Source organism: Arvicola amphibius, chromosome 3, assembly GCF_903992535.2.
Source record: "Arvicola amphibius chromosome 3, mArvAmp1.2, whole genome shotgun sequence".
NCBI classification, from domain to species: domain Eukaryota; kingdom Metazoa; phylum Chordata; class Mammalia; order Rodentia; family Cricetidae; genus Arvicola; species Arvicola amphibius.
In genome coordinates, this window is record NC_052049.1 from 37,160,227 (window position 1) to 37,175,944 (window position 15,718).

The 15,718-nt window shown below is 37.5% G+C and overlaps 1 protein-coding gene across 3 annotated transcripts in view; it reads left to right on the plus strand.

Annotated features, from left to right (window-relative positions):
* Nucleotides 1–15,718, plus strand: part of Gpbp1 (GC-rich promoter binding protein 1) — a 68,860-nt gene that overhangs the window by 24,995 nt on the left and 28,147 nt on the right. For all 3 annotated transcript variants that reach the window (XM_038321578.1, XM_038321577.1, XM_038321579.1), the window contains exon 3: nt 1,432–1,551. In XM_038321578.1, coding sequence (XP_038177506.1) covers nt 1,489–1,551 — 63 coding nt within the window. In that variant the 5' untranslated portion in view covers nt 1,432–1,488. The remainder of the gene's footprint in view (nt 1–1,431; nt 1,552–15,718) is intronic.

The following is a 15,718-nucleotide window of genomic DNA, read 5'->3' on the forward strand; positions in this document are numbered from 1 at the left end:
GTCTGTATGCCTGCCTGCCTGCCTGCCTGCCTGTCTGATGTATCATCCATCTATCCATCCATTTTTTGAGACAGGGTTTCTCTCTACCCCTGGCTGTTTTGGAACTTGCTCTGAAGACTAGGCTGGATTTAAACCCAGAGATCTGCTTGCCTTCTGAGTGCTGGAATCAAGGCTGTGTACCACCACTGCCCAGCTATTCTCATACTTGTTTTGAGTTTTCTAAAAACTGGCAGTTAATTATATTTAGAATTCTTTTTGGGGTGTGGATAAGAATATATCATGAAGCTGGAGAGATGTCTTAGTAAACTAAGAGCACTTGCTGCACTTCCAGAGGTCCCAAGTTCTATTCCCAGCACCCACATGGTAGCCTACAACCATCTGCACAGTTCCAGTCCCAAGGTATCCATTTGTCCCTCCTGAGCACCAGGTACATGTGTGGTGCACAGATGTACATGTAGTACCCTCCCCCTTCCTTATAGATAATACCATGTAATTCACAGCTTAGGTTAGAAATAATTCTGATTATTATTAAAAATAAGTTTTATTGAGGTATACTTTAAGAAATTTGCCCTGATTTTTTTAAGTATATGGTTTGAATCACACAGAGTTTTGTAATTACCATTAATTATCTCAGTTGCTCAATAAATTCTTCTTATAGCCTTCTATTCCACACTGCAAAGTGGCCTTTTTAATAACTACAATTTTATGTGAAAAGAAATTTTTTTTACTGAGCCTTATTTGCTCTCCTAGAAATTGGGAAACCTTTTCCTGTAAAATAGGGACCATGTTCTAACGGACTGAATGTAAATAGACTTTGTAGATAAAAGAGCTGAAGAAGGAAACAAAAAAAAGTTTGATACTTCTAAAATTAATCTTCTAAAGAGGAGACAGGGAAACAGTAATTGACAACCAATTGGTTAATACAAAGTTCTTTCAGGTAACTTTTGGGGCAAGAATGAAAGTGGAGGAACAACATTAATACAGTGTTCTAAAACTGGTCTGTTTAGAAAAGTTGGCTATTGCCTGTCTTCCTTGATTTTTTTCGTTTTGTTTTAATATGGACAATAAGTAACTTTTGAGATTGTTGATAAGGAATTTTAGTATGGGAAACTTCATTTTTATTTTAGTTTGGTCTATTGGGGTCTACTTCAGGAACTTAGTTCAAAACATTAGTCTCCTAAAGTTACTACTTAATAATTGCAAATGGAATCTTACAGTTTGATTACTGTAATTGAGGTTTTTTGTTTGTTTTTCTTTTGAGACAGTCTTTCTGTGTAGCCACAGCTTTTCTGGAACTTGGTATGTCCATCAGGCTGAAAGGCATGTACCACCATACCCACCCAGCCAATTTTAATTTAAAGGAGATTCAGCATAAGGTTATAATTTTGGCCCGAAACTGCAAGTCTAATTTTTTCCATTTTTATATGACAGGGACTTGCCATGAGGTGTTGAAGCCTTGTTTCACTGAGTTGGAGAGACTGGACCTAAATGGCGCAGCATGACTTTGCTCCAGCCTGGCTTAATTTTCCTACTCCGCCATCATCAACAAAGGTACTTTCCCCCTGCATCTCTCTGCCTTTCTTTCTGCCTTGATTTTTTATGTTGTACACATATTTACCGAAAATGTGAAGACTTGAACTGTGGTTGGGTATGGCTCCCTGGTAGAGTGCTTCTCTGCCAAGGCCCTGGGTTTAAGCCATAGTACAAGGAAAAGTGAAGACAGTTTTTGTTGTCTTTGTTCCAGGGGATTTTTGTAGTGTTGATTCAGATCAGTCAAATATCTTGGAACTTATCTTTGCTTTTTACATTTAGTTTTATTACTTTACTGCTAATTAGTAATGATACCTTAGATACATGAGGTATTTAAAGTTTGCAGAGAACTTTGCCAAATATTTAATTTGATCATAATTTCATCAATGTTGTATTTTAGATTTATTCCTACTTCTTGTTCCATGAATTTCAATTACTGACCTCTTGTTTTCGAGAGAGGGAAAGTGAAACGATTGTATTCCAGAGTAAAGGACATGGGCATTGGTTACTCTGTAAAGCTGTCTGCCTCATTTGATATCACAACTCTCTGCTAGGCTCCATTAATTGCTGGTTGGTTGCTGTGCTGTTTTCAACAATGCCCTGTGGCATAAATTGCTTCTTGTTCTGACTCAGTTTAATTAGATAACTGGTGGTTTTTGAGGCCAGTCTTTGAGGTTTGTTCTGACCTCCAGAAAGAAGTCTCTTAGTTGTTTTCCTGGTTCTCTCTGTGCTAGCTGCCTTATTGGTTTAGCTTATTGCTATTTGTTGATAGTAGCTATCACCCTACTGTGTTATGCCCCCTACATCCCACTAAAAATCTTCATTGTTTGAGGGTCCTTTAATCCTAAACTTTCTCATGTTGTGTTTTGAAGAGTTCTTTGAGCACTGCTTCTTACTATTTTACATATATATATATGTAAAATATATATATATATATGTGTGTATATATATATATATATATATATAATCTTTTTATTAGGTAGCTGGATCAGGTGACATTTGGGCCTCGATATTCTTGGTCTGGAAAATCTGAAATAGATTGTTCAGTTGTGAACGGGGGTTGGGCTGAGAGCAAGAACCCTGGTTTCCGGACTATTGCTTAGAATATAACCTCTTTAGTTGCAGTTGGACAGAATGCTTACCTTCAATACAGAGGGAGTGGAGAGTAGGTTGTGGTGGCTCAAGTGCTGCAGATTGTCATAACACAATTAGTGGAGAAATTGGTTAAAAACCTTCAGAAAAACAAACACACAAAGTCTCTAAAATTTGTGCTAAAGGCACATAGCAAACGAAGAGAGAGGCATTGACTCAACTCATAGCAATAATGCATGTATCCTTCTGCATTAATGGCTTTAATTTTCTATTTTTCCAGTCACCTGGAAGACATTTTTTTTAAACTAAGCAAGATTTTGAGTTGGAACTAACATTTCAGGAATATAATTTACATAAAACTCAGTAATGTTCACTTATTTAATAAAATGTGAGTCTTGGTTATTTGCTTGCCTGTTTATATGAACGTTTATCATGATTAGGTCACCATCTAGTACTTTTAAGTGTACAGGTAGTTTTTATAAAAGTTTATTAAAAGTAGCTCTCATGAGAATAGTTTAGAAATTTGTTCCCTTAATGCATTGAGCTATTTCCCTAGGCAATAGAATTTAATTTGAAGATGAATCTTACTGATCATATCTTGCACAGGTTTTTGGGAAGGTTAACTGCTCGCTTATTTTTACGTAGTAATTAATGTGAAAGCAGACTAGAATCCAGACTTTATTCATAATGTTCTTGGCATACAATTGATTTTGGAATGAGAGAAAATGATTAAAAATTATATTTTGTAGACTATAAACTAATAACAAAACCTTGAAATTGTTAGGAAAGGAGGCTCATACTGGAGCTGCCAAAATTTATTTCTGAAAATTTCATTTTTTTTCCTTTTTTTTTCTCCCTTTTGAGACAGGTTTCTTTGTGTAGTTTTGGCTTCCCTAGAGATAGCTCTGTAGACTGAGTTAGCCACAAACCCAAGAGAAATCCATCTGGCTGCCTCTGCCTCCTGAGTGCTGGGATGGTCTGGGCCACCACCGACTGGCAAAATTTCCCGCCCTCCCTGTCTCTCTCTGTCTCTCTGTCTCTGTCTCTGTCTCTGTCTCTCTCTCTCTCTCTCTCTCACACACACACACACACACACACTTATTTTATGTTCATTGGTGTTTTGCCTGCATGTATATCTGGTATGAGGGTATCAGAAACCCAGTAACTGGAGTTAGAGGTGTGTACTGTGGGTGCTGGAAATTTAACCCAGGTCCTCTAGAAGAGCAGGCAGTGCACTTAACTGTCGACAGTCTCTCTAGCCTCCACATTTCTTAAGTCAAGGTCTCGTGTATTTTTTTTTTTAAACCTTTCTTCCCAAGTGCTGGGATTATGGATGTGTTCTATCACATCCAATTTAGATTGCTTTTTTACTCTTTTTTTCCTGCTTATTTCTCTATGCATAGTGAAAATTTGTGCCAGCTTTTCTCAAATCCCTAGTTGTGCTAACCAGTTTATAGTTTATAGGCAGCCTCACCTATCCCCCAAGGCCAACTTTGCAGTCTATATGCACATGGGTTTCTTGCTTATCCTATTTCCTTTGGCCATTTTGTGTTTAGTAATGTAAGACTTATTTTATTCCTAGAAGACTAAAATAAGCAAAAGCTATTTGGAAAGTGAAATTGCCATAACAAAAGTTTGTAAGCTTATCATTATTTAAACAATAATAGCCCAGGATAAGGACTGAGGACTGTTACAGTACAGTAAACTCTTAGTGCTCGTCTAGAATGGGGAGTATCATATGTATATAGTCCGTCATGGTGATAGATTTTTAATTCTGTTTGAGTATAGGTTGCTCTCCACCCCAGACTTTAGGCCTAGCAAACTCTAAGCTGTTTTTTGCCTATTTTTTTTAAATTTTTTTTTTTTTTGAAAGGTAGAAAGGGTCTCTCATAGCCCAGAGTGACCTTCAAATCTCTGTGGTGGAGTATGACCTTTGAACTTTTAAACTTTCTTCCAACTACAAGTTCTGGGATATCAGGTGTGTGATGGTGCACCGTGCTCTTCATTTTGGGACATAACCTCACCAAGTTGCCCAGGCTAGATTTAAATGTTCCCTTGAATTTGTGTGATCCTCCTGTTTCAGCTCTCTAGTAGCTGAGCTTACAGGCTCTTGACACCTAAATCCAACTCCAAACATGTTACTTCTTGAATGGTCATCAATCTGAGTGGTCATCTATCTGAATTCTTTTTTTTTTTTTTTTTTTTTTTTTTTTTTTTTTTTTTTTTTTTTTTTTTTTTGGTTTTTCGAGACAGGGTTTCTCTGTGGCTTTGGAGCCTGTCCTGGAACTAGCTCTTGTAGACCAGGCTGGTCTCGAACTCACAGAGATCCGCCTGCCTCTGCCTCCCGAGTGCTGGGATTAAAGGCGTGCGCCACCACCGCCTGGCTATCTGAATTCTTAAGATTTGAGTTTTTTTTTTATATTTGTCTTACTGTAAAGCAGTGGTTCTCAACCTTCCTAATACAGTTCCTTGTGTTGTGGTGACCCTCAACCATAATTTTTTTTTCACTGCTACCTCATGACTGTAATTGTGCTACTGTTAAGAATTGTAATGTAAATATTTTTTTGAGAACCAGTGCCCTAAAGAGACAACTTCAAGCTTGTGCTTTTTGTGATGTTAGATATATACACACATACATACAATACAATATAGTAATTTATTATAATAATAATTATTATTTTTAGAGACAGGGTCTCTATGTAGCCCTGGCTGTTTTTGGAACTCATTGTGTAAACCAAGCTGACTTTGGACCTTGAACTCAGAGATATCTGCCTGCCTCTACCTGTGCCACCACTCCTGGCTCTAATGATTTCTTTTTCTTTTCTTTTTTTAAAAATATAACCTTGCAGCTTAGTTTTTCATCCCCAAAACCACCAGTCTTCTGTTTGTAATTAACTGCTTGTTCTCTACTTTGTATCATGCATGTCTCTGCCTTGAATCTTGTCTTAAATAAATGGAACAAACATTTATTTATGCTAAAGCATTCTTGTGTTCAGTATAATGATAGTTTTTGTTTGGAATGATGTACAGATAGATGAATTAAGGGTGATAATGTTGTAACTGCAGTTATGTGCCTTTCTGAGACGTATAATTTTAGCCCCATCATGTGGTCAAAATCTAAACTACATGCATTTTACTAGTAGTGTTTTTGCATATGTATAGATCTAATTAAATAATTTTAATTTGCTTTTGTAGTTCTTCTGTTCTCTTTTTCGTCTTTTGGGTTTTCAAGATGGGGGTTTCTCCGTGTAGCTTTGGAACCTGTCCTGGAACCTGCCCAGCTTCTCTTCTTTTTTTAACTCATTGCTTTAAAATTTTCTCTGAATTAATCCAATAAAAATTTTTAAACAATTTTTGTATTTGAGTATTTAGATTTCATTTAAGTTCCTCTACCATGTACATGCATGATATCCAGAAGCCAGTAAAGGGGTGTCTATCTTCTAGAACTGGAGTTAACTGATGATTGTGAGCTACTATGTGTCTCTTCTGGAAGAGCAGCAGGTACTCATAACTACCAAGTGCTGTCTTCCCCAACCCCGCCCCTGTTTGTGTGTATGTAGTGTTTGTTTTCTTAGCATTGTGCACCTGGAAGTCAGAGGACAATTTGTGGATTTGTGTTTTATCTCTCTCTAAAAGATTATTATGTATGCAGCTTTCTGCCTGCATGTATGCGTGCAGGCCAGAAGAGGGCACCAGATCTCATTTTAGATGATTGTGAGCCACCATGTGGTTGCTGGGAATTGAACTCAGGACTTCTAGAAGAGTAGCCATCTTTCCAGCCTGGATTTGTTTTCTCTTACCATGTAGATTCCAAAGGATTCACTCAGATTTTCAGTATTGACAAGCAAGCACCTTCACCCATTTGACTGAGCTGGATGTGGTTTGCAGTAAAAGTAGCATTTTGGATAAGGTGTAGTGGCACATGCTTTTAATTTCAGCACTTAGAGGCAGGTGTGAATCTACGAGTTTGAGGCCAGTGTGGTCTACATACCTCAAGTTGTGCTCCGGTTCAGTTTGGGGATTAGTGAGACTTTCTCAAACTGTAACAACAAAAACCGAAGCATTTTGGGCTGGACAGATAAGATGGCTGTAGGTAAGACTTGACATGGCAATGTGAGGACCCGAGTTTTATTCCTGAACTCACATTAAGAAAAAGTAAAAGGTTGGTCTGTGCCTTTAGTCTCAGGTCTGGGGCTAGTGAGACACGTGCCTGGATCCCTAGGATACAGTGAGTTAGCCCAGCATAATTGGTAAAAGGCCAGTCCTGTCTCATTTTTTATTGTAGAAGAGACAAGTTATTCTTTAATGTAGAAGAGACAAATATGGAGGCCCTAGTGTGTTCCCAGCTGCCCTGCAGCTCAGACCTGAAATAACCACACAGAAACCATTAATTAAATCACTGATTGGCCCATTAGCTCCATCTTTTTACTGACTAGCTTTTACATATTAATTTAACCCATTTCTAGTAATCTGTGTATTGCCGTGTGGCTGTGGTTTACTGTGTAAATTTCCCAGTGGCTGGCTTCTGCAGGGCTACATGGCTTCTCTTTCTCCTCATTATTTCTCCTAGCATTCAGTTTAGTTTTCCCTGTCTACCTCTATTCCCTGTGCATGCCCAAGACAGTTTCTTTATTAACCAATGGTATTCACAGCATACTGAGGGGAATCCCACATCATAATCCCTGTGAACAAGCTACTGTAACTTTCATTGTGTTAGAAAAAAAATCTCAGCTGGTGGTGGTGCGCGCCTTTAATCCCAGCACTTCGGAGGCAGGCAGTCAGATCTCTGTGAGTTTTCAGAGAAAATAGAAAAAAATTTTTTGTTTTGCTTTTGAAGACAGGATGACCGCAAACTCTCTTTGTAGGTGAGGAGATGACCTTTATTAACTCTGACCTTCTTCCTTCCATCTCCTGTTTCTTGGGACTATAAGCATGCTTTTTTGTACCCATTTTGGTCATGCTAGGGATTAAATATGTTGATAGGCAAGTACTCTACCACCTGAGTTATACCCCCAATTCCTAGTTCTAGGAATTAAAAGAATTTCCTCCCACATTTCTTTAACGAGCCATTGGTCCTTTAGTAGTAGTGTTTGGTCTCCAAGAATTTGTTTTTTTTTTTTTTTAAATTTATTTCTTATTTATATATAGTGTTCTGGGCACCAGATCTCATTATAGATGGGTATGAGCCATCATGTGGTTGCTGGGAATTGAACTCAGGACCTGAGGAACAGCAGTCAGGTCTCTTAACCTTTGAGCCATCTCTCCAGCCTGAATTTGTGTTTTTTAAATTAGTATTATTGATTTCTAATTTTAGTCTGTTGTGGTCAACTAGAATATGGTGAGTTATTTTGATCTTTTCTTGTATTTAAGACTTTTTGTGCTCTACAATATGGTATGTCTTGGGCTGCTGAAAAGATTGCATTTTTCAGTGTTTAGGTATTCTGTAGAATTCCTTTTATAAATAGGGAAACTGGTTGGGAAAAGAAATAATTTTTCCTAAAGTATTAGAGTTGCATAAGCTCTTGTCAATACTTCATTTTAAGATTTGTCCTTTTTTTTTTTTTTTTTTAAAATCAATGTGGTGGTACCATGCCTTTAATCCTAGCACTCAGGAAGCTGATACAGGTGGATCTGTGAGTTCCAGGACGGGCAGGACTACACAGAGAAGCTCTGTCTTCAAAACAAAATAAAGGATTTGGCCTTTTGATGGGGTGGTTCTGGAGTCTGAAATCATATGCATGCTAAGAAAGTACTCTTTTCAGTAATTGACACACAGTCTTTTAATGTTCTGAAAAATACTATATAAAAGGTGTAGTAGGAAAGCTGTTCATTGCTGGCCACTCAGCTTCGAAATAATCACACAGAAACAATATTATTTGTAATACTGTTTGGCTAGTGGTTTAAGCGTATTTCTGGCTAACTTGTATCGTAAATTAACCCACCTCTATTAATCTGTGTATCACCATGAGATTGTGGCTTACTGGATAAAGTTCTGGTGTCTGTCTCCAGTGGCTATATGGCTTCTCACTGACTCTGCCTTTTTTGTCCCAGCATTCAGTTTAGTTTTCCCCGCATAGCCAAGGTCTGCCTTGCTATAGGCCAAAGCAGTTTTTTAATTCATTAACCAATAAAAGCAACACAAAGACAGAAGGACCTCCCACACCAAATATGTTTTAATGAAATTCGAAAGCTTACAATCACCTATATGGTCATGTCCTAAACATTTTGCCTCATTTTGGAAATAGAACGTTACTCATACAGCCACCATGTCCTTACTATTTACTTCTTCACAGTTCATTTTCCATTTTGTGTTTTAGACATTGAGTTTATGTATCTGTGACCTATTTGTTTATATGCTTTTTTTTTCTGAGTTACTTTTCTTAGTATGGGTTGGAGAAAAGTACAGAGACATATATGGTCTTGTGTGTTATTTTTAGTGTTTTTAAAGTGAAATTACTTTTTCATTCTTGTATGTATTTCCCTGAAGAAATTATAGTATCTTAGTACAATTTTAAATAGTTGGTTTTTAAATTATGGCTTTAGTAATAATATATCTCATGTTAGTCTTCTAAGTATGTATTAATCCATACTTTGTTTTGGGTGTTACTTTTCTCATTTATTGTGACTGGTATTGAATCCAGGGCCTATCAGAAGCAAATGAGCAGGTGTTCTGTTATCACTAACCTATGCTTTAGTTCATCTTGAATTTTTTAATATGAATAATCAATCTTGAATACCAACTTTGTCTCTCTTTTCAGTCTTATGTTTCTTACTTAGATATTGTACTGGCAACTTTTCAGGAGGCTTAGAAAGGATTTTCTTTCTTTCTTGCAAGTAGATAAACATGCCTTCTTCTTTGGGATGTTAGGAGAAGACATAAAGACCCATCAAGACAAGTATATGACTGGTGACTTAGCAGTAAAAACAAGTGTTAGAGGCACTGGTTCATCATGCTTCCTAAGGCTTTTGGAGATTAACAGCGAGAGGGGCTTAGGTAGATGCTTCCTTTGCACTGAGTTTAGGGAATCAGCTACATTTTTAATAAACCTGTTCTTGCCAGGCAGTGGTGTGCACACCTTTAGTTCTAGCACTTGGGATACAGAGGCAGTTAGAACTCTGAGTTTGAGGTCAGCCTGCTCTACAAAATGAGCCAGGACAGCCAGGGCTACACAGAGAAATCCTGTCCTGGAAAACCGAAACCAAAACTAACAAAACCCCCAAAACAAAACAAAGCAAAACAACAACAAAAAAAAACCCCACCATTCTTTGTTTCAGAGGAGGTTGCTACTCTTAGTTAATTTTCATTCTCCCAACACTCCTGTGAGAAATGGTCTATGCAAAAAGCAGTAGTGGCATTGCAGTTCTGGCACATAAAATTTTTGTATAGAGATGCACAGGGTGGGCACATCTTTCTTAATTACTACTCTTCTTCAGCCCTTACATACTCTTGGCTGGACTTGAATTTTAGAATGATGTTCCACTTTTTTCAAATGCTGATTGATTGATAGATGTTGAAACCAAATTCATTTAATTTGTCTTGTACGGCATATAATTAAGGCTACTGTCAATATTCCTAGGAGCAGCAGCAGGAGGTCAGAATTCACCCAACTCAGCAAAGTGTTGGATTGTGGAGATGTAATAGATGATATACTCTTCCTTCTCTGGACAGACAAGATAGGCTTAGAGTCATATATTGCCAATTCAAGGATACTTAAAGTAACCAAATATTCTGTGTTGTTTGGCACATTAAAGGCCTAGTACTTAGATCAAAAAGAACCTTTGGGAAGGAAAGGGAAGTTGGAGGGAGAAGGATTGATTTCATGGAAAGGCGAGTGCTGGTGGAGCCTACATTTAATCTCAGCACTCAGGAAGCAGAAGCAGGTGTATCTCTCTGTGAGTTCGAGGCCAGCCTTGATCTAGTTCCAGGACAGGCTCCAAAGTAACACAGAAAAACCCTTTCTCAAAAAACCAAACCAGACCAAACCAAACCAAACCAAACCAAACCAAGAGAAACAAACAAAAAACCTAAAGATTGATTCCATGATTCCCATATGCAGCTATCTTATTTAATGGACATCTGTCACTTCGGTTTTGAGGACTTTATTTGGGTGAGGGGTTGTTAATGGTAATAGGGTAGGTGTCCAATAGGTTTTTGTTTCATTCTTTGTGAAACTCTGTTTTTTATTCTTTAAGAAAGTTACAGCATAAACACAAGTCAGAAAGGGCTTGGTTATAAAATGATTAAAACTTTGTGCTTTGCTTGTGCTTTTCAGGGAATGTGCACTTGTTGGTCCCATGGTAGATTGTCCCTCACAGTAGCTGTGACTGATAAGCACATAGCTAAATGTAACTGGTGATGGTGAATATATTATTTTTTTAAAAGTGGTTGTCCTTAATAGATAGACCAGTACCTTTTCTTCCTAGCATGCCAGGTACTTTTGTTTTGTTTACAATCACAAATAGATAAACTTCTCCTTTCCCTGAGATACATCCCTCCTTTCCACCTTATCCCCAATCAGGAATTATTTGACTGACAAGGCAGTGAATGCAAGGACCAGCATGGTAGAGCTGAAGTCTGATCTCAACATTTCAGAGGCAGAGGCAGGTAAACCTCTTTGAAACCAGCCTGGTTGAGTTTCTGAACAGCCAGAGCTACAGAGTTCCTGGACAGCCAGAGCTGCAGACTGTTTCAACAGAAACAAACAAACTAAAATGTTAATGTAGCTGAATCTGGTGGTGTACACCTATAATCAGAAGGATCAGGCAAGGAGATTTCCAGGAGATTCAGAACAGCTTAGGCTATAGCATGACCCTGGCTTTAGAAGAACTAAGCCTCAAATAAAAAAGATGTTGAGTGAAAATCTTAAAAAGATATTTATTCCCACTCTGGACCTAAGTGATACATTTTATCACTCCTCCAGGCTCAGGGAATATCTTGCAGGAGAGAGGACTGAAAGCATATGAGAATTAGAGGAAGAAGGGGAGCCTGTCTGAATGTTGCCTTCCAGGCATGGCATGGCTGCTGTACTCTTGAATTCATAACATTTATGAAACACAGACTTTGCCTGAACTCAATGGTGTTAGGATACCTCGAAACTGGAGTTACAGGTGGTTGCTGGGAGTTGAACCATGGTCCTCTATTAAAGCATCTAGTGCTCTACTTGTTACTTGGAAATGCCTTCACTCTTTGGGTGTTAGTAGGTGCTGGGTAAGCCATTTAGCAAAGATAATCCTTAGTTCTTGCCTTTTTACTTGAAAAATTTTTTCCCTGTTGGAAGTCTAAAAAAATTTGTGTGTTCTTGTCAGTCTGTCCATATGTGTGTGTGCACATGAGTGCAGGAGTTGACAGACAACAGAAGCATTGGATCTCTTGGAGCTTACACAAGTAGACAAGAGAGAGGAATCAAACTCATTCGTGTCTTTTGGAAAAGCAGTTTATGCTCTTAACCACTGAGCCACCTTTCAGCTTAATTTTTTAAAGTTAGCATACAAAGTGTCATTACTTTTAATGAAATTATCTTTCTTATTGTAGGCTTTGATCACTCAGAACATGAATGTGATGGTACAGATATGGTTTAGACATGTCTACATTTAAAAGTCCTCAGTGGAGAGAGAAAAGCACTTGTTGTGCAAGCTTGAGTTCAATCTCAGGAACCATCATGAAAGTGTAAGGAGAGACTCTTCCCTTAGGAGGTTGTGTGTCCGTCACCATCCCTCCCCCCAATAGCGAATAATAATAATAATAATAATAATAATAATAATAATAATAATAATAAAAAAACCAAACTCAGAAACATCAGTGTTTTATCAGTAGAGAATGCAGATCAGGAGTGAGAGCTGAAGGTGGTAAAATAATCTGAATTATTCATGTTGTTAGATGTGAGGTATAAATGAATGCATATAGAATTATCCAACAAAAGAGGACGATGTTTGAGAGTTGTTTCACTCCTTTTTATGTATAGCAGAAAACCACATTTCCAGAAACAAGCACAAGGAAGACCTTTTCATTCCTGGTTGAATGATTGAGATAGGGTCTTCTGATCCCTGGTTGACTTTGAACTCTTGGTCATCCTGCTTTCACCTCTCAAGTTCTGGTACTCACTTTAAGACAAAGCACATTCTTTTTGGTTTTTTGAGACAGGGTTTCTGGAACTCATTCTGTAGACCAGGCTGGCTTTGAACTCAGAGAGATCCCACCTGCCTCTGCCTTGAAGGCCTGCACCGCCACCACCCAGCAAGACAAGCACTTTTAAAAGGAGGGGACTTTTCGCAATATTGAATGTCATAGAAAGGACAATAGATTAAGGACTAATAGAGGGTCACAGTTTAGTATACAAGATCAATTTCGCTTTGACAAAACCATTGTGAATTGATTAATTATGGAGTAAGGACAAATATTAAATTGGCATTTGTAATCTGTTAGAAAGTGTAAAAAAGGCAGAGGCAGGCAAATTTCTTCAGTTCAAGGTCAGCCTGATCTACAGAGTGAGTTCTAAGTCAGCTAGGGATTGCTACACAAAGAAAACCTGTCTGAGAGGGGAAGAAGGAGAGAGGAGGTGGTGGAGAGGGAGAGTAAGAAAATTAGGGGTAGGGGAGCAGAAAAAGGAGGGGTGGGGAACAGAAGCAACAGCAAGTCATAGAGTCTGGGCGATGAAAATCATGCTAAAGTGGCTGACATTGGAGTTTGCTACTATGTTGGGCATAAAGGTTCCAGAGATTGGAGGGCTCCATTGATTACTGTCTCCCCCACCCCCAGACATGAGTTATTTTTATGACTATAGCTTTATAATAGTCAAAGTTCATCAGTTACTTAATTGTGTTAAGATTGAGAAACAGCAAGGTTGAATTATGATATATATTAATGCCTCTGATTTGGTTTATCTACTGCCTAAAGTGCAGTTACTCTAACAAAGCCTTCTTTTGTTCAGATATGTGTGATCACAGAATAATAACTGATGATAACAATTTGCTTTTAGAATCTTAGTGAATATTGAAGTCACAAAAAGTCATGATAATGTTGGAATTTAGAGATTCCAAATGCAGAAAAATAATTTCTCTGAAAGTAGGTAGAGGGTATTGTTATTTTAAATTCTTTCAGGTTTTTAGCTCTGTAATATTTCCATATGAGTCCATGTGCTCTTCAAATTTGGAATTATATGAATATTTATTTGTATTTTTATGCACTAATAATTAGAAATTGACCACGTTACTTTTCCTAACTAGTTTGCTATGCTAAAGCATTGTTAAATTGCATGGAGCCTGTTACCAACTAACTTTGTCATGTTTGCAAGTGACTTCAGTCTGTAAAAATGTTGCTGTGAAGTGAAATAGTGGACAGAATTGTACACCTGTTTCCAGGTTACCACTCTTACTTTATGATAATGCTTGAACAGATTTTAGACCTTGTCTGTAACCTGTAAAATACTGGTTCTTTTGTCACTTAACAACTTTGAGTATTTAACCCAGTTCTTTAATGGAAGTAGGAGTGAGTTCAGAAGAAAGAACACTAAAAGACGAGAGCAAAGAGAGAGAGAGTGCTTGTCAGAATTTTCCGGTTCCCTTATTACCTGATGTCAAGCAAATTTGGTTGGTCATGCAGTTAATACCTCCTCTCTGTAAACTGTGTTTACTTATAGGTTAGGCTCTTGTTTGCATTAATTGTAAAAATAATGTATTATTTGAATATGTCAACTGGCCTATTCATCATAACTTTGTGGTCATATCTTATCTGTGTATACTTTTACCAGCCATATTTAGAATGCCATCTTTACTCTGTATCACTGAATATTGTCTTTTTTAGTTTCACTCAATATACAACAATACTTTTCTGTTCTTGCCTTTTTGTTGCATTTCTCTCCTTTATTTTGGTTTATAGTTTGTGGGAGACATTCCCTCATGGCGGCAGGAGTTTGAGACAGGCTGATAATATTCCATGGGCAGACAGGAAGCAGAGAGTGAAGTAGAATTCTGCTTTAAAATCTAAAGTGGGGTGTGTCCTCTCCGTCCTCTAGGCTTACCTCCTTAAGGTTCCACAACCTTCCAAACAGTGCCACCAACTGGCGATTTAAGTGACCAAACACATTAACGCTCAGCATTCCACTTAACCCTGCACACGCCATAGCCATTTTATGATGCAAAATGCATTTGTTTTCACTTTGCAGAGTTCCCACAATCTTTAACAGGCCCCACACTATTCAGAAATTCACTGTCTCTTCTGAGACTCTAGGCAATCTCCCTTTAAAATAATCAAGCTTAATATTTCAGTATGTAATAGTACAGAGTAAACAGTTCCATTTTAGAAGAGAAGAATTGGAGACAGGCCTACCAACCGAAAATCAGACCAAAGCCAGCTCCAAACCACAAGGACGTTCCTGCAACTCTTGTGTTCAGCATCTGGGACTTAGGACACATCTGGACTCTAAAGGGAGTAGGTAGTTGCTCCAGCTTTACCCCATTCCTTTTAGTTCTTCATATTTCGGAGTAGCTTTTTGTAACCTTTACTTACTTTTCCACATAAGGATAACCTTATTTGTGTTGTTTCATATAGCTCTTTGTTCATGGATTTTTACATCTTTTTAAGGAGGCCTTTCCTCTTAAGGCCAGGCTAGTCAGCTAGGCTTCTCGGCCCACTAAGGATATGTATTTGAGACCTTGTCTCAAAAAAAGAGAAAGAATGGGCATTACTGCGCTATTTTTTTCTGATGACACATAAATCCCTTTATTAAAGTAAAAATTTTTGTAATTGATGAGAATTTTGATTATGATTATCATTCATGTATGTATTAAACATTATAAATAACCTTGTACTGTGTAGTTATGATTTTTGAAATAGTTACTCTTTAAACTTCCCTTTTTTTTCTTTTTGCACTTAACTACATTATGAAGGGCCTAGGAATCTTAAATGTTTCACACTTAACATTCTTAAGTAGAAGAAAACAGAATTAAAATGTTTACATCAAATAGAGTGTGGTTTACAGAATTTTATACCTTGTTAAAGTGAGTCACATTTTAACTTGATTTTTTTGGTATTTTATTGCTACTTTTGCTATTACTATTTTTGGAAAAATTATTGTAGTTCATGAATTCTTTCAGAAGA